At 42.5% G+C, this 21,995-nt stretch overlaps 1 protein-coding gene across 1 annotated transcript in view; it reads left to right on the forward strand.

Annotated features, from left to right (window-relative positions):
* LOC124777436 (dehydrogenase/reductase SDR family member 11-like) overlaps positions 1-21,995 on the forward strand; it is a 31,420-nt gene that overhangs the window by 6,665 nt on the left and 2,760 nt on the right. The window contains exons 2-5 of the mRNA XM_047252841.1: positions 5,692-5,854; positions 11,608-11,737; positions 17,172-17,301; positions 21,689-21,835. Coding sequence (XP_047108797.1) covers positions 5,692-5,854; positions 11,608-11,737; positions 17,172-17,301; positions 21,689-21,835 — 570 coding nt within the window. The remainder of the gene's footprint in view (positions 1-5,691; positions 5,855-11,607; positions 11,738-17,171; positions 17,302-21,688; positions 21,836-21,995) is intronic.

The raw sequence follows: 21,995 nt of genomic DNA on the forward strand, positions 1-21,995 counted from the left end.
CTGAATAACTGTGTGGTACTCGGTAAACTCTTATCAGTTTGTTGCTAAAGAGTTCCCTTTGGCTCACGTGTATCATTGTATTTGTAGGTTCTTGATGTAAGAATGACTCTCCCTTAGTGTGCATTAGACTAACAAGAATGAAACTAAATTTAGCTTCCCCGTCCGTTACATTGCATGAGGCTGAATTGATCATAGCTTTCCTTTTTCTACTGAATTATTTTAGCAACAGCCACTTGAGCGTGAAGTATAAACGTAAGCATAGTTGATTGTTCAGTGTTGTCACTATTGCTTTCCTCGACATCGTGAGAAATAAATTTCGTCTTTCTCATAATAGTATTCTATGACTCCTGCTTCAGAGACGTACAGGCAACAACACGGCTGTAAAGGCAATCGTTATTTCTATTTTTGTTCCCGAAAGCTACGATATTACAGCTGAGGTTGCTCTGAATGGCAGGTAGTACTTTCTGTTGGCAAGCTGTTGATCACGTAGTGGTGTGAGCGTCTGTGACATTGTTGGTACGTTAAAATTATAGAATTGACTGGAATTAGACCCGGACTACAGGGCAAAGCTGTCAGTGTTCCTACAACTGAGCCACGTACCTATTCGAAACGTGTTACTGCGATTGCCTTTCTAACTCGACTGAGACTGCGCTCATGCTACGCATTCAGAATCTCCTGAAGAAAGAGCATAGAAAATTTACACTCGACCATAGCTTCAGAGATGAAATATTTCACTCTTTAGCGGAGCATCCGCTACGTTAAACAAATTTGGCAATAACAATGCATGTTCGCCACTTGCACTTGAATCCGGTTATCTCCGTTTCACAGACATTTTAAGGGCTGTAATATTGGCTCTGCAAACAAACTTTGCAAAGATTGTAATTCATTAACTACTCTGCGGGAGAGAACAAAAAAGTGCTTGACTGGGGAAAAGCAATTCCTGCGAATGAATACGCGTTCTTCCTTCACAACGCGCTGAGAAGTGTTCGCTTAGAGATTACCACATATTTACGCTATCATGAAGTTTGATGGCTACAACGTTGGACAATCAGATAGTTTGTATGTTAAATATTTAAATATTCTGCGTACTGAGCAGATCAATTTCTTCTGATTCCCATTTGTTTCGCGATATGAAGTATCGGTTGCGCTGCAAAAGGCGCCTATGCCGTATTAACGACATCCGGAAAACACAAAACCCTCGAAACATGTTTTTTTCAGATTACCAGCACGCAGATAAGTCGCACCAAAATAAACTGATATTACTTCGAAAACCATCAAAGGTGATTTTTAAAATTATCTGTGAGGATTAAGACATACATTTTAATTCTTGGCATTTCCCTATGTCATAAAAACGTCCAAGGCTTCAGTCGTTCCACTATAACAAACACTCTCGACAAAATTTACACTTAAATTAAGCACATCAAGTGTCTGCTTTAATATCTGATTTGCACGTAACTCAAATTACGTTTACTATAGCCATTACACATACGAGGTAAACGAGTAGGAAAGGGAAAGTAATAATGTCAACAGCTACTTCTGCGCTGCTTAGTCGTGGTTCATTGTTATAAACTATATTTAAAGAGCGAATTCATAAAACTGTGGGCATCCATGCAAAATCGATTACAATTTACGAATGATACGAGGGACACATAGTCAGGTATCTCTCGACTTTCGATACTCCATTTGCAGTTACCACTTACTTCAGCGTCTTTACTACCTACAGCGGTATATCATAGACACTGACTACTGTCTTGACAGCTCTGTTGAATTCAAATCTAAAACGTGAAACTCGTCCATTACTTGTTCCAAACATAGGTATTTTACTTCTTCACCTGTACTGGTGTCTCCCACAAGTCCAACCCCTCGTCCAAGTCATGGGAGATGGGCAACGGCATGAAGTAGGGGATTGCCTGTAGGAGCGAGGTGCAGCGGGGACTGTGTCTGCCCTAGGACCGCTACAGTAGCTGTGAAGGTCCTACAGGAACCCTGAAAAGTGACGGCTAATGGGGCTCCGGTGAAGCTACGATAGGCCCACCAAGCCAGTAGTGAATTATGGTGTCTGCTTTCAAAAATAGAACGGGCCTCGGAAAGGACAGATTTTATCGACGACGAACTGGCTACAAACAAGGACTTAGATTTGGAACATTAAATATACAAACATTGACTGGAAAGGTGGAGGAGATGGTAGACATGATGGAAAAAGGAAGTTAGACCTTTGGGGTTAGCTGAAACGAGATGGAAAGGAGAAGAATGGAGAGAACTGGGGAAAGGCTACCGACTGCACTGGAGTGGAGGTGAGGAGAGAAGGAGAAATGGAGTCGGAATAGTAGTAAGAGATGGATTAAAAGAGGAAGAGAAGAGAATAAGTGATAGGATGATGAAGACAAAAATATCACTCAAGGGGACGACCATAGAGGTAATACGAGTGTATGTACCACAGATGGGTTGCACTTCTGAGGAGAAGCAAGAGTTTGAGGAGGAAATATAGAAGCAGATGGGAAGGAAGAACATGATGGTAATGGGGGATTTAAACGCACACGTTGGAAGAGAAAGACAAGGCTGCGAAAGTGTGCTTGGGCCAGAGGGTTGGAGCTGCCGAAATGAGGAACTCTGTCAAAGGAATGGCTTGCTGGTTGGGAACTCTTGGTTCAGGGAAAGGGAGAGCCATAAGATTACCTGGTACAGTCAAGACTTCGAGAGAAAGTCGATAGGTGACTACTTCCTGTATGTTGGTGAGATGAATAGGAACATCATTGACATTAAGGTATTACCAACAGAGGCCTTGGACAGCGACCACCGTTTGCTGGTAATGAACCTGAGAGGGATTAAGGATAATAAATGGACAGAAAACCAGAAAAGATTTATAAGGGTATGGAAGTTGAAGGAGGAAGAAAGCAGGCTACAGTACCTACAAGTAGTAAAGGAAAGCATCCCAAAAGATGAACCGAAGACGGTAGAAGAGGAATGGTGTAGACTCAAGGGAACAATAGTAAGTGCGCCGGAAGCAATATGTGGGAGGACAAGCAACGAAAAGAGATGGAAAGAAACACCCTGGTGGAATGATAAAACAAAGGATATAGTACGAAAGAAGAAAACAGCCTTTAGGGTATGGTTCCAGAAGAGAACAGTAGAGACAAGGGAAGAGTATCAGGCAAGAAAGAAAGAAGCAAAAATACTGGTGGCGGAGGAAAGAAGAAAGTGGATGGAACAGTGGACCAGAATGGTGGAGGAGGATAGTGAAGGTTCAAAAAAGGTGTTATATGAGATGATTAAGAGGAAGAACAGTACGACAGATTATGCTCGAATGGTGAACTTAAGTGTACAAGATGTAGAGAATAAGGAGGAACTCAAGAATATGTGGAAGGAGTATTTTGAAGAACTCCTGAACCAGAATGGGGACCTGGATGAGGAGGAACAAGCTGAGGAGAAAAAAGAGGAGGAACAGCAAATAGAAAAAAGACCTTACATGAGGAGAAGTGGAAGATGCATTGGGCAATATGAAGGGAGGGAAGTCACCAGGTATGGATGAGCTAAGTGTAGAGATGGTGAGAGCAGCAGGAGAGGTGGGGGTACAATGGCTATATCGAGTAATGAAAATTATGTGGAGACAGAAGATGATCCCCAGAAGACTGGAAGAAGGGAATAATTGTCCCGATCTTTAATAAGGAAAATAGAAAAGAGAGCAAGAACTATCGGGGGATAACATTGATATGTCATTGTGCAAAGATTTTTGAGAAAATTTTGGAAACACGAATTCAGGCAAAAATAGAAGGATGGGTGAGACAAGAGCAACATGGCTTGAGAACAGGAGGGTCCATGGTGGATCTAATTTTTGCTGTAAGACAACTGCAGGAACAGCACAATGAATATGGAATAGATCTACTCATGACCTTCCTGGACATTGAAAAAGCGTATGATAGTGTACATAGAAGCAAAGTGTGGAAAGCCCTGGAGAACAGAGTAGTAGCAAAACGGATTATTTGGGGCATAAGGGAAATGTACCATGGAAGTGTGAGCTGTGTGAAAGTGGGAGGAGAGAGATCAGCTTGGATTGAACACAAGAATGGCTTGAGGCAGGGAAGGGCACTTTCACCATTACTATTCATTGTAGTGATGGATGATATAACGAGTACAGTAGCACAAGTAATTGGTGAAAGGAAGATGACACCTATGGTGTTTGCACATGATCTGATGATTTGGGGGAATAAGGAGGAGGAAGTACAAGAGTAGTTGGACGAATGGGAACAAACAGTACAAGAATATGGGATGAAATTTAGTATAAGTAAGAGTGAGATGATTATCACAACAAGAAAGACGGAGAGAGGAACAACTGGAATAAAAGTTGGTGAGAAACGATTGAGGAGAGTGGAGAGTTTCAAGTACCTAGGAAGCCTGATACAGGAAGATGGAAAAAAAGACAGAGAAATAAACGAGCGGGAGAGAAAAGCAGATGCATTTCGGAAGAGTGTCAGAAGCTTGATATGGAGCAAGGATGTACCCCAAATCAGTAAAACGGTTATATACTGGTCATACTCTGTCCCAATCCTGACATATGCATCAGAAACCTGGGTTATGAAAGGAAGAGAGAAAAGCAAAATACAAGCTAGTGAGATGAAATTCTTGAGAAACAGTGCTGGAGTGACAAAGATAGGTTAAGAAATGAGAGGATCAGAGAGTTAATGAAGGTGGAACCATTACAGGAGGAGATACAGAAATCAAGGCTGAGATGGTATGGACACGTTAAGAGAATGGAGGAGAAGAGGATACCGAGGAGGATGCACGAAATGAAAATGGAAGGAAAGAGACCAAGAGGAAGACCGAGAGACAGATGGCTGAAAGGAGTAGAGGAATGCGTCCAGAAGAAAGGAGAATACTGGATCAAGGTGAAGACGGAGAGATGGTGGCAAGACAGAAGACGGTGGAGAGGCCTATGTTCCATACAGATCCGGCCATAGGCTGGAAATTGTCCAATATGATGATGATGATCTGCACTGGTAAACAGCTGTTCGTTCCTATTGATAATACGACGCCTTCTTTTGATGTATTTATCCTTAACGAAGAGACGATAACTTTTCGTGACATTTCTCGCATCCACCACTTTACATCTTACTTATTGACCTTAATTCTAATTGTACTAACGTCTTTCCTCAATGAAGGACCTTCATTAATTTGTCTACTCACGCTCCCTCTAATAATTTCTCACATTTTTGCATCTGGACACAATTATCCAAAAGTAATCCATGATCAATGTATACATAGTGCACAGATACCGCTTTTCAGTACATCACTTGGCTGCAGAACCGATTACCAAACTGGACACAACCGACATTTTTACCAAAATGCAGCTTCGTCTTCTAAAGACCACATACGGTTTCTGATTATGGATCAGTTGACACATACCATAGACCTTCTCCTCCAACATTTTCCTGTAGACATTAGATCGTTTCCGCGTATATTGTTTCCATAGATATTTCCTTGACTTGAGTTTATAATCTTGTGGTGTAGTGTGGCCTTGGGAAATGAGTGGTGCCACTGAATTATTACTGTAGGAAAGCAGTCTTAGGGAAGAGAATGAGTTGTAACAATGTATGCCTTTATTTCAGGCTCGAGATCTTTCTTCCGAGAAGATGGAGTAGTTGACACAAGTTCCAGTCAAGAGAAATAATTTCTGGATTTACGATTTCTTTTCAGGCTCTCGAGCTAAAGGACGCCCCCGGTAAACTTTACGCTATTGAGGGTGACGTCAGCAATGAGGAAAGCGTCCTGTCAGCATTCAAGTGGATCAGAGAAAACTTGTCTGGCGTCGACATTTTGATTAATAACGCCGGTTTGGGCAACGACTGCAGCTTGACGAGTAAGTAGTCGAGTGTTTTTCTCCAAATTTACAACATTAAACATGAAATTTGTGTAACTATCAAGCAACACAATTCTCCAGTTTTTCTAATAAATACTCGCATCTTCTGAAATCTGATGGTGACATGTTAGTAGATGAAATTGATTTTGAAAGTCGAGAATGACCATGTTTTATGTCGCTTTGACAGCTGCCTGGATGGAGAATGAAATTGTTAAAAGAACAATTTTGATATTTGACCAAGTAACATAGGCTCAACATGGGGACCGGATGGTGGTTTGGGCTCATCTCCTATTACGAGGCCAGTGTCTTACCATGCGCTGGAGAACATTTTAATTTGGATTAAAAAAACAGACGTGGCTTAGTGTGGATGTACATTCTGTTGGGTCTACTTTCAGAGCGTCATCCAGTAACCCGTGTTCAGGTTCTCTATGGTTTCGCGAACTTACTTACGAAAAATGCTGAGATGGTTTCTTTGCTAACCACACGCCGACTTTTTTCGTCATTCTTGTCGAGTCCAAGCTTACATTACATCTCCAACGTTGTCTTCGTCAACTACGTGAAAAACTTCAGGCTTTCACCCTCTCTGTTTCCATTAAATTTCTCTTTAGTTTCATTTCTGAAAAATCATTAAATTCGTCATTCATTTTCAAAAAAAAAAATCGTTTCTTTATTTGGTTCTTCCACAAACAAAGAATGAGTCATGGGACATCTACCGATGGTTTATTCAACATCCCATTTGCAACAAGTTTTCTTCCCCTGCGCACAATGCGTCATTTCCTTCTCTGAAGTGTATCTGTTGACTGTAGGTGACTGTAATGAGTCTGTGTGTAGTGTGGCGGTATCTTTGTGTTGTATGATAGTGATAGAAGGGAATGGGTGAACAGGCGACTCCTCTTGAACAGTATCAAGCAGATGTCTGAGCTTAATGCCCCCTGCGACAGATGGATCACCGTCAATGGTGTCACAGGTCCTCACTTTAAGAGACATTGTGGAGAGGTTTGGAATTAAATCCACAAGATTGTTGCAAAATGTGGTGATCAGCAACTTAAGGCCAGTACCTTTTCCTCCTTGCCGGACAAACACTGGAGGTGAAAATTTCCTCCACCACAAGGATTCGAACCAGCTAGCTCAGGGTAAAGCGCCACGGCACAGGCGTGCGTTAGTGGCCCCAGCTACAGAGGCCGATAAATTTCCACGAAATTGGCGTCTGTTTCTGCTTGTAATAAGTCAGGAACAATGGCCAGAACATTACGCGGATCTATGGTGTAATCCAGAGACAAGCAGTCATTACGAAAAAATATGTTAACACATATTTTATTGCCTTACAGGAAATGAACGATGAAATTAAAAAAATATATATGTAAAAATGTACAGGGCCTGATGTGATTAATATAGAGGTGGTCAAGCATGATGGATTATTGCTTAAGTTTAGAATTTTCAGTTTGATCAATAACTGTTCTCTGAACACTTTTCAGACTTTCCAGCACTTACAGCAAAAATGTTGTCACTCGTTACGGAAGGACATCACAGAAAAATTTCAAATTGTAGAAGTACCAGTGTGTTAATCTCCTCCTAAAAACATATCCAGATTTCTTAGATTTTGAAAAAGCATTAGAAATGTTGCGCAGAGAGAGGCTTTGAGTATTTATGGGAAAACGTCGATACCCAAACCACTTAATAAACTGCATCAACAGTCTGTATAGTGGAGCTTATATTTGACGTCACCAATTACGCGTAGGGAAATATTTTAATAAACCAGTGTTTGAGTTAACGGTGTACTTTGTCACTAATCATCATTACTGGGTGCTTTTTCTTTACCAACTTCCAAAACTTGATCAGTGGTAGTTCACCATATTGTAGTTGAAATGTTTGTCTGTCTGAAGTTCTGCTAGCTGCTATTCTCCCTCCAGAGAAGGGTTGGGGGTGGATTCTCGAGACATTGCATAAGGATTGGAACCCAGTCGTATTTGTCTAGAGCGAGGGAGGAAACATAATGTACAATGTTATTCTCAAGAACCAAGAGGTGATTTGAAATGACTTCATAGATTATGTCACCGTATGGATCAACCTCGAAAATAAGAGGAAGCAACTTAAGATTTTCTTTACCACTTGTGATTGCCGTATTCCAATTTTTTTTAAGAATCCGGTGAGTTTATTACTTGACCTCAGAACGTTTTCTCCTTTTCCTTACATACCGTCTTGCAGGTTATTTAAATGGCGTAAAATATCAGCCAAATAGGCTACTTTTGCCCACCACGCCTCATCATTTAACTAAGCTGCAAATTCTGGCTTTTCGATGCTAAACGTATCTAAAAGCTCTTTTGTCAAATCGCAAAATTTTTCCAGGACTCTGCTTTTTGACAACCAGCGGACCTCAGTGTGCAGAACCAAAGTGTGATGTCGATATCTCGCCTCGTGGAGCAACTGCTTGAGGAACCTTGTCTGAAGATCTCTAGGCTTAACTAAATTTATCAAGTTAATGACTGAATCTGAAACTCTTTTAAGTTGTGTTGGGACAGTCTTCACCACCAGAGCCTCACGCTGCATGAAGCTTCGGACGGGAAATATTGTTTCAATTCTGCAACAAAGGCATTGAATCTTCCCAGTCAGAGCAGGTGCAGCGTCTGTGCAAACAGAAAGACAGCTTGTCTAGGACAGCCCGTTTTGTTCCAATTCGCTGGATTTAGAATTATACACATCTGAGGACAGTTCTGTATACGAAGGGAATCGTTCAGTAATCGAATCCTCATCAACAAATCATATGTAACTCAGTGACATTTTTCACTTATATAAGTTAACTCGTCAAGCTGTTGTGGGAATACACGACCGTCACTTAGGTTTTCATGGACATTGCACTGGATATCTGAAGACACATCATCAATCCGCTGGATACAGTATCGTTTGACAATGAAATCAAAGATATTTCCTTCTCGGCGCCATCATCTAACATCGATTTCACTATGGAGGAAATATTGCATTCTCTGCAATAGTATGGGGCTGCATTTTTTTCGCTACTATTTCGGCACGTCTGTAACAGGCCGCTTGTGCTTTTTCGGAAATATTTGCTCTCCGCTTTGGCTTGCTTTTCTGCTGATAAAATCACTCGGCTAAAATATTTCTTATCTTTCCCAGATTAGTGACTATGTTTGCTATTGAAATGCCCTTCATTTTACTAGAGACCATAGATTCATTGCATAGGTTTTGCTCCACACACGACACATCCTGGTAATAACGAACTGCCGGCCGTGGTGACCAAGCGGTTAAAGGCGCTACAGTCTGGAACCGCGCGACCGCTACGGTCGCAGGTTCGAATCCTGCCTCGGGCATGGATGTGTGTGATGTCCTTAGGTTAGTTAGGTTTAAGTAGTTCTAAGTTCTAGGGGACTGATGACCTTAGAAGTTAAGTCCCATAGTGCTCAGAGCCATTTGAGCCATTTTTTAAATAACGAACTGATTCAGGTTCAGTGAACTTCAATCCAAAGTGTAAATAATTCTCTTGGTACTAACGACATATTTCAGTAGCTTGCACTCCTTCCACGAGATTTAAACTTGCAATCGGATCTTTCTCACTTTTGTTACTGTTACTTGTTACTGTTACTGAGTCATCTTCAACATTATTCCTTTCAGCAAAAACTTATCCATAATGAAAAATCGACACGTTACCTGGACAATGCATACGCCTTTGCAATTAAAAATGAATCTCAAAATATCCCACAACGAGGACTGTGCCGCGCGGGGTAGCCGCGTGGTCTCAGGCGCCTTGCCACGGTTCGCGCGGCTCCCCCCGTCGGAGGTTCGAGTTCTCCCTCGGGCATGGGTGTGTGTGTTGTCCTTAGTGTAAGCTAGTTTAAGTCAGATTAAGTAGTGTGTAAGCCTAGGGACCAATGACTTCAGCAGTTTGGTCGTATAGGAACTTACCACCACCAACAAGGTCCGAGTTGGGACTGCGCGTCTAAAAACAACTGATTGGTGAAGACAAAATGAGGGCGTGCTAGGCGGAGGCTCTCCTATTATTGCTTACTCGTACATTAACCTCCCCTCACTGTTGCCAAACCGTATGTCAGTGTGGCGCAGGAACTTGCTACACTGGAACCAAAGAAAGTTGAGAAACACAGTGTGTAGACATAGTTATCTGGGAACTTGTGTTCTGTGCTGTTCAGTAAAGAGTCTTCCTCCTGACAATGGTAGTCAGGTGCCCTGTAAGACCTGTTGGAAGGCCACAGGAAACTGCAATTCTCGAGAACCAACTTTGTAGGTAGGCTGTACATAGGCTGTTTAAGTTTTTTATGTTGGTAACGCCACGTAGCGCTCTGTGTGAAAATCACTGACTGTACTGTGTGCAGTCTGTGGCTGGTTGGACTCACTGTTGGAATATTCGCTTGTGTAGTGTTGGGCAGTTGAATGGGAACAGCCCGTAGCGTTGCGCAGTTGAAGGTAAGACCCCAGCAGTGGTGGATGTGGAGAGAGAGATGGCAGAGTTTTGAGAGGTTACTGTAAGCGGACGATCTGGACGTGTGTCCGCCAGAAAAAGGAAATTTGTAAAGATGGTTGTCTTGAATTGATAGATACATATGATGACTTTTGAACGTTATTAAAGTAAATACATTGTTTGTTCTCTATCAAAATCTTTCATTTGCTAACTATGCCTATCAGTAGTTAGTGCCTTCAGTAGTTAGAATCTTTTATTTAGCTGGCAGTATTGCCGCTCGCTGTATTGCAGTAGTTCGAGTAACGACGATTTTTGTGAGGTAAGTGATTCATGAAAGGTATAGGCCATTCTTTTGTAGGGATTATTGAAAGTCAGATTGCGTTGCGCTAAAAATATTGTGTGTCAGTTTAGTGATCAGAATAAGTAAAGAGAAAACTGTTTGAGTACGTTCAGTTTTACTCAGCTGTCTCTGTATCAAATAACATAGAAGTTTACCAGCACAGTCATTCATAATTTTCCAAAGGGGACGTTTCATAACTTCTGGAACTCCGGAAATAATGGTGTTGGGAGCTATTGAAACCGCCAGTAGGGCGGAACTGCTAATTGTTGAAGGCGCCCTGTACGGTCGCTAGTATGTTGCCATACCATTCATGATCACCAAGGTAAGCAAGACGCCATACAGCAGTTCACACCACATTTGGACTGGGTTGCCTGGCCCCCTGATTCATCATCCGTAGAGCATGTCTGGTATGCGGTGGGAAGACATATGGTTTCATATCAGTCTCCACCCAGCAGTCTTCAAGAACTGACACAGCAGTCGATTCAGGCACGACAGGAAACAACTACTCATCTAGTACGTTAATTCTCTATGTTTCCGTTACTTCTTTTACGGATACACTTCATGTACTTTTCCTATTACTTTTACATTCTGGATCTGGCGTACTCATCAGTTCTTCCAAATTTCCTGTACCACTGTTATGCTGTTTCTTTCGTATTGTATTTTCAAAGACACACTGCTAGTGTATTCTGGTGCCGAGCGAGATGTCACAGTGATTCCCACTCGGAAGAGGTAGGGATAATGTCCCCATTCAGCCATCCAGATTTACGTTTTCTACGCTATTTATTTTTATTTTTTATCTATTAATGGGATAGCCAAATGGCACCTTTGAGGGGACTGGGGATCTTTGAATACAATTTTAGCAATTTACTGAAAGGACGGAAACTAGAACAATGCCTAATGCTAGTGAACGAAACGTAAGTTACGATATTGCTTCCTTCCTGTGAACATTCAGCGCATGAAAACCGCTATTCTTTGTGTTTGCAGCCGGTAAGACACAAGACTGGAAGCGCATCCTGGATGTGAACGTGTTGGGTCTGAGCATCTGCACCAGGGAGGCGGTGCAGGACATGCTGAGAAGAGGCGTCGACGACGGCTTCATCATCCACATCAGCAGGTAGGGCTCAGTACAACAAGTACGTAACGTCTTAGCCGACTTCCCTTCTGTTACGTGGTATAAGTGCGACTTATTGATTTTACTATCTTTATCAAAGAATTCAATTTTCAAGTTTCCATCCGGCTGATGTCCCTCCAAAATGTCGCCATTTATGAGTTCATGTTTCTAAACATTTTACTTCCTGAACCTTTTAGAAACGCCACGCATCTTAAATCTTGGCGTTTAGGTGGCAAGCTACATGTGCTTTGCTTTGCTTAAGGAGACGCGCTGCATCCTTGTCTTGGGCCTTTCTTAATCCGAGCACTTCCCTCCTGGTCTTCCATAGTTATTGTTCTCTGATAAGCCCTGCTGAACCCGCAGGACAGAACAGATAGTATAAATTGTGGAAAGGGGCCAAAATAAGGGGTTGTCAGTTACACTCGAAGATAAAACTGTATTATTTGATCAAACATTACAGGGGCCCAAAAAGATTGTTTTTAAAACATACAGATATAATCTTTGGGACTTAATTACCAGCTGAAAGGCACTTTAATTTTAAAAAAAGCTGAAGGCCGATAACTTAAAACGCAAGCATAATCAGAAATTTAAAAGGCATGCCTTACCTTACAACAATTCTTTATTTTGGCTGAAGGCCCAAAGAATCTGAGATTTTCAGATCAAACAATTTGAATTCAAAATCGGCTGGAAAACCAACACTTAAGGCTAAACAACATTAATTTAAAAAAATACAAAGGCCTTATGTAAAACAGTTCTTAATTAGGCAAAACTCAACCAAAACAGAATTTTAAAAGGCAAAGCCTTTTCTTAAAACAGTTCTTTAAGTAGGCTGAAGGCCCAAAGAATCAGACACTTCAAGAGTAAACAAGTTAAATTCAAATCGGCTGAAGGCCTAACACTTAAAACTTCATAATATTAATTTTTTTAATACCAAAGGCGTTACGTGAAAGTTCTTTGAAATAGGCTGAAGTCCTTAAGAGCAAAACAACTCAAACTCAAAATCGGCTGAAGGCCCAACACTTAAAATTCAACAACATTAAAACCTTTAAAATGCCAAAGGTCTTACGAGAAACAGCTCTTTAAATTAGGCTGAAGGCCTAAAGAATCTTACGCCCTAAGGGCAAAAGACCCTTAATTTAAAAAGAATCGGCTAGAAGCCATACAAGTACAAACAACAAGAACAAATAAAAAAAGGTAGTACACCCAATGGCGCTCAGATGTTCGAGGGTCGGCCTGGAATTCAAACACTAACGCTCGCTTAGGTGAGACAGGCAGTCGGGCCAATCAATCACGATCCGACGACAACCCAACCGACCGACAGTCAACGGACCCACCAACAGGATAACTTCCACCTCACCCGACCAGGGCACAACAGGGAGTTCAACAGAACAACGTAGAAGATATTGGCGCCCACAACCAATCATACATGGAGCTGTCAAACTACGCATCGTGCTGGACAGCAACAACACGATGAGAAAACTACACTGCCTGAAATTTACGTCAACGGTCAGGGCAGGTAACCGCAACGTTAACGGCCACAAGGCAGAAGATTCCGCTGGTGCACTTCAATTCAAATAACCAAAAGCACTGAAACTCCACCGGAGGGGGGCTAGAATTTTCCAACTTGAAAACCACGTTGTTGCTTGCGGGAATATCCCAACAGCCGACAACGAACTCCAAACGACACAATGTGAACAGTCTTGACTTGCTGGTAGATTAAATCAAAACTCTACTTTCGTGTCCAGGGTTGGTGAGCCACAGACCTTGTAGCAATGGGAACAGCCCCACACACTCCGACACTGCATAGAGACCGCCAGTGGCTCCGGTCAAACTACGTCTGGAGGGGAATTCCTTGCTGCTCCACGCTACCAGACCGACTGGTCGCACACCGCCCAGCCGGAAACTATGAACGCCAGTCAAAGATAGTGCAAGATGGGAATATCGATACACACCGCTGCTGCCACTCACGGAAGGAGAGGATAACAGCATAATCGCGAGAACCGCGGGAAACTAAACACAGAATCGCAACGAAGGTTTAATCCAGCGCATAGCATGAGCCAGTCACGGCTCATTCTCTCTTGATCCCTGTACGACAGCGCTTCAAAAAGTGACTTACACATTATTATGGCAAGCAAAATAACTTTCATTGAATTCTTAATTTTTCTTCAAGTGACACAGACAAATGACGCTATTTTTCAACGTAGTCACCAAGTTCTTTTAAACAACAGTCGGAACGTTCTCTCAGTCGTTGACTTCCTCGACGATAGAGATCTGCTCCTTGGTCACGGAGAAGTTCTAGTACCTGTGTGTGAAAGTGTTCACCACCGGAAGATTTAAGATTCCCGTGAATCACTTCCTCGGCTGCCTGGGCACAGACGTCTTTCGTCGTTGTCGATGGCCTTCTCTTCCGATCAGCATCAGTCACATCTGTGCGGCCTTGTCAAATAGCACAATTTCATTACGGCTGCATACGAATTGCGTATGGTTCATACACAGCCAGAATTTCAAGGGTTATCTCTGTGCAAGATACCGTTTTCACTCAAGAATCGCACTGTTCCACGTACTTCATTGTTGTAGTACGTATCTAGTAAGTGCGGACATTTCACTCCCCAATTGTGGTTCACCTGTTATCCGTATCGTACCAGAACTGTGTCTGGAGGAAACCCAGAATACGTACTCTCTTTTGACAGTGCGTCACTCTTGATTTTGATCTTAGCGTGTGACGACATGTGTGTACATTGTTGAATGACATTCTGTAGTTCCAGAAATTCTATGAAGGTGCTTTTTCTTAGGCCTAGTCTCCATTATGGAGCCTAGATCACAACCATCTCTACTGCCTTCACATTTACAGAAGCAACCTGATTGACTTCATGCAAATCCTCAGTTTCCTTCTATCTTTCTTTATTCTTCTTTCATTCCCCATTGGAAAAGGGGGGAGGGGGGACTGCCTTAAAGCAATTCTCTTCACCTGTATGAATTCAAAGTTATAGTGTGGAGACTGAACATACAGAAAAATATTGACAGTAGACAACGAAATCTGGATGTGGTGATGAAGATTTCAGTGGCGATTAATGTGGCGTTGTTGTTTTGCTGCTAACGATGCGGACAGATGCTGTTGAATTTTATGGGAGAGATTTTCAGAGCCAGTATTACCAGCTCCGGGTAAAGCAGGAGTATAGGAAGGGGTTGCCAGGTGTGTGGAGCTGAGAGGAGCAAGTGGCTGGTTTTCAAAGCCATTTCTTTTTTTAAAGAAGGAAGCATTTATCGGTGGACATACAAGGGCTGAATAGAAGGGGTAGAATCTGGTGTGCATTGGAGGAGATTGGCTGCAATAGGATGAAATGTACAGCACATTGTTAAGTGTGAGAGGAATTTTACGAGGGTATCTACTTTGGTGAAAATGAAATGAGAGTGGTTTTGGGAACTCTAGCTGTGGCATTGACACAGAATGTAGAGCGGACATCCAGTTGAATTTTTAGGATAAGTTTGGGATGCTCAGAATGGTGGATATTTCATAGGAGTGATGACAAAGTATTTGATGTCTACAGAAGTCGGTTAGGGACGTAGGTAGTTGGCTGGGTGCAGCGACGTGTCAGTGGGGCAGGTAGGGACTTGGGGACAGGAAGTTTGGATATGGTGACAGGGGTTGTAGTCTTACATTGTAGAAAGAGATTCTTGGAAGATTCTAGTCGTGTCAAATGTGATTCCGTAACTCGCGTGTGCAACACAACTCCATTCTTCTCTCTTCGACATTGAAGGTGAGATGTTATGCGCTCTCTGCCGTGGACCACTGCACGCAGGGATTATAGCACATTGTGTGATGAAACTATCCGGACACTCCTATGTAATGTGGAATTGACCACTAGATGCCATGAGAGGTGGATCCGTCAATATAAAAGGAAATGAGCAGTACGTGTTTCATTAAGGAAGGAGTAACAACAGGATGGGTCTGTCAGGCGAGCTCAGTCATTTCGAACAAGGACTGGTCATTGGATGTCACCTGAGTAACAGATCCATCAGGGACATATCAACCCTTCTAAAGTTGCCCATGTGCACTGCTGATGTTGTGACTGTGAAGCATTAATGAAAAGAAACAACCACGAATAGACAGACCTAGCTTAGTGCCGGACAGGCAACGTCGAGCATTGCGGAAGGTAGTTGTAAACAAAAAGGCATGAAATTAGAGGAAGTGAGTTCCAAAGTACTACTAGCAGCTCATCTAGTACAAGACTGTGCGTAGGGAGTTAAAAAGAATGGGATAGAATGATCGAGCAGGACCTCAAAAGTCACACATTTCTTTAGTCATTGCTAAGCGACGCTTGAGGAGATGTACAGGGCGACGCCTCCGGAGAGTGGATGACTAGAAACGAGTGATTTGGAGCGATGAATCACACCATAACCTCTGGCATTCCGACGGAAGGTTTCGTGTTAGGTGTTGTAGTGCTGTAGTGACAACAGTGAAATACTGAGAAGGTGGTGTTACGGTATGGGAGAGTTTGTCGTGCTTAGGTTGTAGTCCTGCTACTATGCTCAAAGAAACGGTAAATGGGATATGAACACATTTTATAGTACTGTGTACTGCCTACGGTAGACGAAATATTCGGAGAGGATGATTACATCAGCACGACAATGGACCCCTTCATAATGCAGCACCTGTGAGGCAATTTTTTGTGGGCAATAACATTTCCGAAATGGACTGGCCTGCCTAGAGTGCCGACCTGAACCCAATGGAACACCTCTGGTGTGAGTTAGAACATCGACTTCGCTGCACACCCCAGGTTCCAATATCGCGACCTTCCCTGGTTTCGGCTGTTGAGAGAGAATGGGCTGTCATTCCTCCACCGATATTCAGACTTCTCATTGAAAGTGTCCCCAGCAGTTGAAGACGTCATTGAGGCGAAGGGTGGACACACGATATATAAATGTCCAGTAACAGTGATCCAGGTACTTTTGATCATATAGAATATATCTCATCTCCTTTCTGTCCTGTCAATCAAAATAAGTTACTAAAATTTCATCAATAAGTCTTTACTTTTCGGTGTACCTATGCTAATCTTTAATCGTAGAGACAAAATTACTGGCTAACACCACAGTCATCTCTTGTCTTCACGTCACTGTTCTTTGTCGCCGCGCGGAGTGGCCGCGCGGTTAGAGGCACCATGTATGAATCGCATGGCCCCTTCCGCCGGAGGTTCGAGTCCTCCCTCGGGCATGGCTGTGTGTGTTGTCCTTAGCGTAAGTTAGTTTAAGTAGTGTGTAAGTCTAGGGACCGATAACCTCAGCAGTTTGGTCACTTAGGGATTCACACACACTTGAACATACTTGTTCTTTGTCCTGACCGTTCTACCTGCAATCTCTTACTGAATTTATGCGTCGTAGGCTATTATAGCAAACACAAAGACTCGCCACTTACATGCGACGCCCTCTGTGTTCGCAGTATTGTGGCGCACAATCCTCCAATAGCCGCCTACCTGTCGATGTACACAGCGAGCAAGCACGCCGTGAAGACGCTGCTGGATGGACTCCGGAAGGACCTGGTTGCCAGGAAGAGCAAGATTCGCGTTGGGGTGAGTTCTTAATCACAAACTAGTCATCGCAGTCGACCGTTATATTTCCACATTAGGTACCACCGTTCCATCATCATCCCTGCTAAAGGCTCCTTACATATCTGGTATATTCCACTCATCAAACAATAAGCCTAAAACAAGGTCTTCATTTTAAGTATCATTCATATTAACGGTTATCTAGCGAGTGCAATTAATGGGACAGGATTTTCTAGTCTGGTGTGTAGTGTTTTGTTACTTTTACAGACTCTTTTTCTATCCCATCCCCTTCTATAAGTTCTCCATAAGACTCATTTTTGACGAAAGAAGACTTCATCTCTTCAGTAAAACGAGGAACGAGGAAAGGTCACCGTGTTCTAAAAAATGGTTCAAATGGCTCTGAGCACTATGGGACTTAACAGCTGTGGTCATCAGTCCCCTAGAACTTAGAACTACTTAAACCTAACTAACCTAAGGATATCAAACACATCCATGCCCGAGGCAGGATTCGAACCTGCGACCGTAGCAGTCGCGCGGTTCCGGACTGCGCGCCTAGAACCGCGAGATCACCACGGCCGGCTTACCGTGTTCTATTCCAATGAACTGACTCTCCCGACTTACGACTAATCGGGGTAACAGGATGTATGCAGTAGGCTGCCAACGTAAGTGGAGACCAAATGACTGCCGTTATAAACGGTTCCCTTCTTTATGATCACTATGAGGAAGTTAGGGCAATCTCTTATCCTGGGGTTGTGAAATGTACCCCAAAGGTGGATGAATCTCACTGAAAATCAACGTCATGAGAAGGCGGAAACCAAAGAGAAACCACCGCATTAAAGATATTAGGGATATCACAAGTTCTGTAGCCAAATGGATACAAAGAAGGAAATAAATCAGACCACCGACCATGGTAATCGCAGTCCATGAGAAGCAGCCACAACAAGGTTTCTCAGGTCCACATTAAGCGAAATCCTTGAAAAACGGAAAGTAGTAGAAAATTTAAAATTGCAACATGGAACGCAATAATTCCACTTTAGCTGCAAAAACAGAAGAATTAAATTCTGGAAAACTAGAAGAATTAAGACGCTGAACTAGATGTGTTAGATGTATCAGAAACTGCAAAGGTATTTGTACTGGAAAGAAAAATCTGTATCAAGTGATGTAGCAATTCCCTACCTGTTTATGGAAAATGGAAGAACAGAGTGATTAATACCTACCATGTTAAAGATCGACTAAAGGTTTCTCCAGTACACCTATGCACAATACAACATATAGTGAACAATAGGGAGTAGAAGATAAGCACGATCAAATAGCAGAACTTCTAGGAATAACAAATAAAAACATCAGTGTTATGGTAATAGGTGTCTCCAATGTTTGGACAGCTGCCTCAGTCCAGAATGGGTTGGCAAATTTTTGTTGGGGTTGCTTGGGGGAGGAGAACAAACCGCGAGGTCATTGGTCTCATCGCATCAGGGGAGGATGGGGAAGGAAGTCGGCCGTGCCCTTTCAAAGGAACCATCCCGGCATTTGCCTGGAGTGATTTGTGAAATCACGGAAAACCTAAGTCAGGATGATCGGACGCGGGATTGAACCGTCGTCCTTTCGAATGCGAGTCCAGCGTGCTAACCACTGCGCCACCTCGCTCGGTAGGCAAATTCGGGATGGAAAACATGAATAGTAGAGGCGAAAGGCTATAAGAGTTCTGTGAAGACTGTGAAACGATCCTGACGAACACATTCAAAATTCCTAACAGAAGACGGTATCCACAGACAGCACCAGGAGATAGTGCTAGATACCAAATAGATTATATTCTAGACAACCGCAGATATAAAAGCCAAATACAATCTAGGCATTCATTGCCTGGTTTTGACATGACTAGTAGTTATAGCCATGTGCAATTTATATTTAAATAGGAACAAAATATAACTGGGACTCAAAGGTATAGAGAAAGACTAAAGATTGAAGATATAGTTCATAGTGGAGGCGGATGAGGCATTTCAGGAAAATGTAAGCTGGTAGGAAATAAAATGTTTAAGGAGAAATCAAAAATTTTCCTTCAGTGGTCACACAGTCCAGAATCGGTGTGGCATTTAGGCAGAATTCGCCGTGGGCAATGAGGCAATCATCCCACCAACGCGCCAAGTTGAAGATACCAGTTTGGTAAAACATAGGGCCATTTTTCTTATTGTTTGCCGTTTCTACATCTTGAGTGCCTTTTACGTTTGGGTGTTAAACCAAAAAAAAAAAAAAAAATCTGTGCACTTGCAAAATGTCGAACCCATCCTTAATTATCGTCTTTTAATATTTATGTGTGTGAGAAACGTAGGGACGAAGTGGTGCCCAAATGAAATGGAACAATTTTTTAAACTTACTTATTCACATTTTAAGCACAAACCTTCAAACCACTTCAAAGTACTATCCACTTGCATTAATACACTTGCCTGATCTGTTATTCCATTTTTCAAAACATTGTTTAAATTCAATCTTTTGTGATGCCTGACAGCGTCTCCATCGTGTTTTTCTTCACTTCAGCAACATCAGCAAAATGCTTTCATTTCATGTCTCTTTTCATTCTAGGAAACAAAAAATGTCGTACGGGGAAGGTTGGGTGAGTATGAGCGGTAAAACACGGATCAGACCTTTTTGGCCAAGAATTGTAGCACAGATAGGGCTGTATGAGTAGTGGCATTGTCATGATGGAAAAATCAGTCACCTGACTGCCACAAAATAGGCAATCAGACAGCTTCCACCTCACACAGTTGGGCAATCTTTTCAAAACTTCCAAGTAGAAAGCCTGAATGGGCGACTCCTCTCTCATCGAAAAAACAAATCAGCATTGTCTTAATGTTTGATTTCACCTGGCGAGCTTTCTTGGGGCAAGGCGAACTTGAAGTTTTCCAGTGGTTTGACTGTTGCTTTGATTCAAAATCGTAAGCAAAGCACCAAGTTTCTTCACCTGTGATAATTTTCGAAAAAAAGGTTTGGATCATTTCGGGATCCGTCTTTCGAAGCACAGCATGCTTCCACGCGATCTTGTTATTGTTCAGCAGGTAGCAGTCGTGGCACGAATTTGGCAACCACCCTTTTCATTCCCAGATCTTCCATCACAGTTTGGTGCATTGACCTCCACTTCTGACAGCTCCACAGTATCTTCAATGGCCCGTCGTCGATTATCTTTGACGACTGCACGAATGTTTTCAACATTTTCATGTGTTCGGGCTGTGGAAGGATGACCAGAGTGACTTTTGTCATCAGTCGACATTTCACAATTTTTGAAATGGGAAAACCACTCATAAACTTGAGTTTCCCATACAGCAGCGTCCTTGGACACTGATTTTAAAGTTTCGAGAGTTTCCATCGACTCTTTACGAGCAAGGAGTAGAATTTCACCTCCGCACGCTGTTCATGAAAATCAGCGGTTGCTAAAACGATAACCATACAAAATATTAGTTACTATAAACTCTGCCGAAACTAGTCCAGACCTCCTTGAGCCACGGCGCTCGGCTTAATGACTCTGGAATATTCGCTCCATGCGCTCTTAGCGGCAAAACGCAGTACTACAAAAGCTCAGCCTAGAAAAAAAGTTAGTTCCGTTTCTTTTGGGTACTCCATCGTGTGTCTTCCTGACAATTTCTGATAGCTGATGTAATGTTTTTACTAATCCGTCACTCAATTTAATCCGCTAATATTTGTCATGAAATACCGGGTGATCAAAAAGTCAGTATAAATTTGAAAACTGAATAAATCACGGAATAATGTAGATAGAGAGGTACAAATTGACACACATGCTTGGAATGACATGGGGTTTTATTAGAACCAAACAAATACAAACGTTCAAAAAATGTGCGACAGATGGCGCTTCATCTGATCAGAATAGCAATAATTAGCATAACAAAGTAAGACAAAGCAAAGATGATGTTCTTTACAGGAAATGCTCAATATGTCCACCATCATTCCTCAATAATAACTGTAGTCGAGGAATAATGTTGTGAACAGCACTGTAAAGCATGTCCGGTGTTATGGTGAAGCATTGGCGTCGGATGTTGCCTTTCAGCATCCCTAGAGATGTCGATCGATCACGATACACTTGCGACTTCAAGTAACCCCAAAGCCAATAATCGCACGGACTGAGGTCTGGGGACCTGGGTGGCGGCTGAGCACACGATCATCACCAAACGACGCGCGCAAGAGATCTTTCACGCGTCTAGCAATACTTTGTTGTTGTTTTTTTTTGTTCTAATAAAACCCCATGTCATTCCAAGCATGTGTGTCAATTTCTACCTCTCTATCTACATTATTCCGTGGTTTATTAAGTTTTCAAATTTATACTGACTTTTTGATCACCCGGTATAATTGCACATATGAAGAGTCAGAGACAAGCCCCAAATTAATGCACCATCTTTCAAAACAGGAAGTTTCTCCAGGAGCCGTGAGGACAGAGTTTCTCACGAACTTCGACGGTCTTCCTCCGAACCTTTACGACACGATTCCGTGCCTGGAGTCTGAAGACGTCGCGGAGGCCGTTGTCTACATGCTGTCGCAGCCCCCACGAGTCCAGGTAAGCATTCGGCATGATGCGCAGGACATGAACCATGAGCTTATAGACGGAAACTTGTAGATCAACTCTTTTGACTGTTAGCGCTGCTCATAACTTCCTTCATACGTATAGACCACACAAGCAACACAAATTTCCGAAACGCATGGAAAATGGGTTCAGT

Source organism: Schistocerca piceifrons, chromosome 2 (genome assembly GCF_021461385.2).
Source record: "Schistocerca piceifrons isolate TAMUIC-IGC-003096 chromosome 2, iqSchPice1.1, whole genome shotgun sequence".
Taxonomy (NCBI): Eukaryota; Metazoa; Arthropoda; class Insecta; order Orthoptera; family Acrididae; genus Schistocerca; species Schistocerca piceifrons.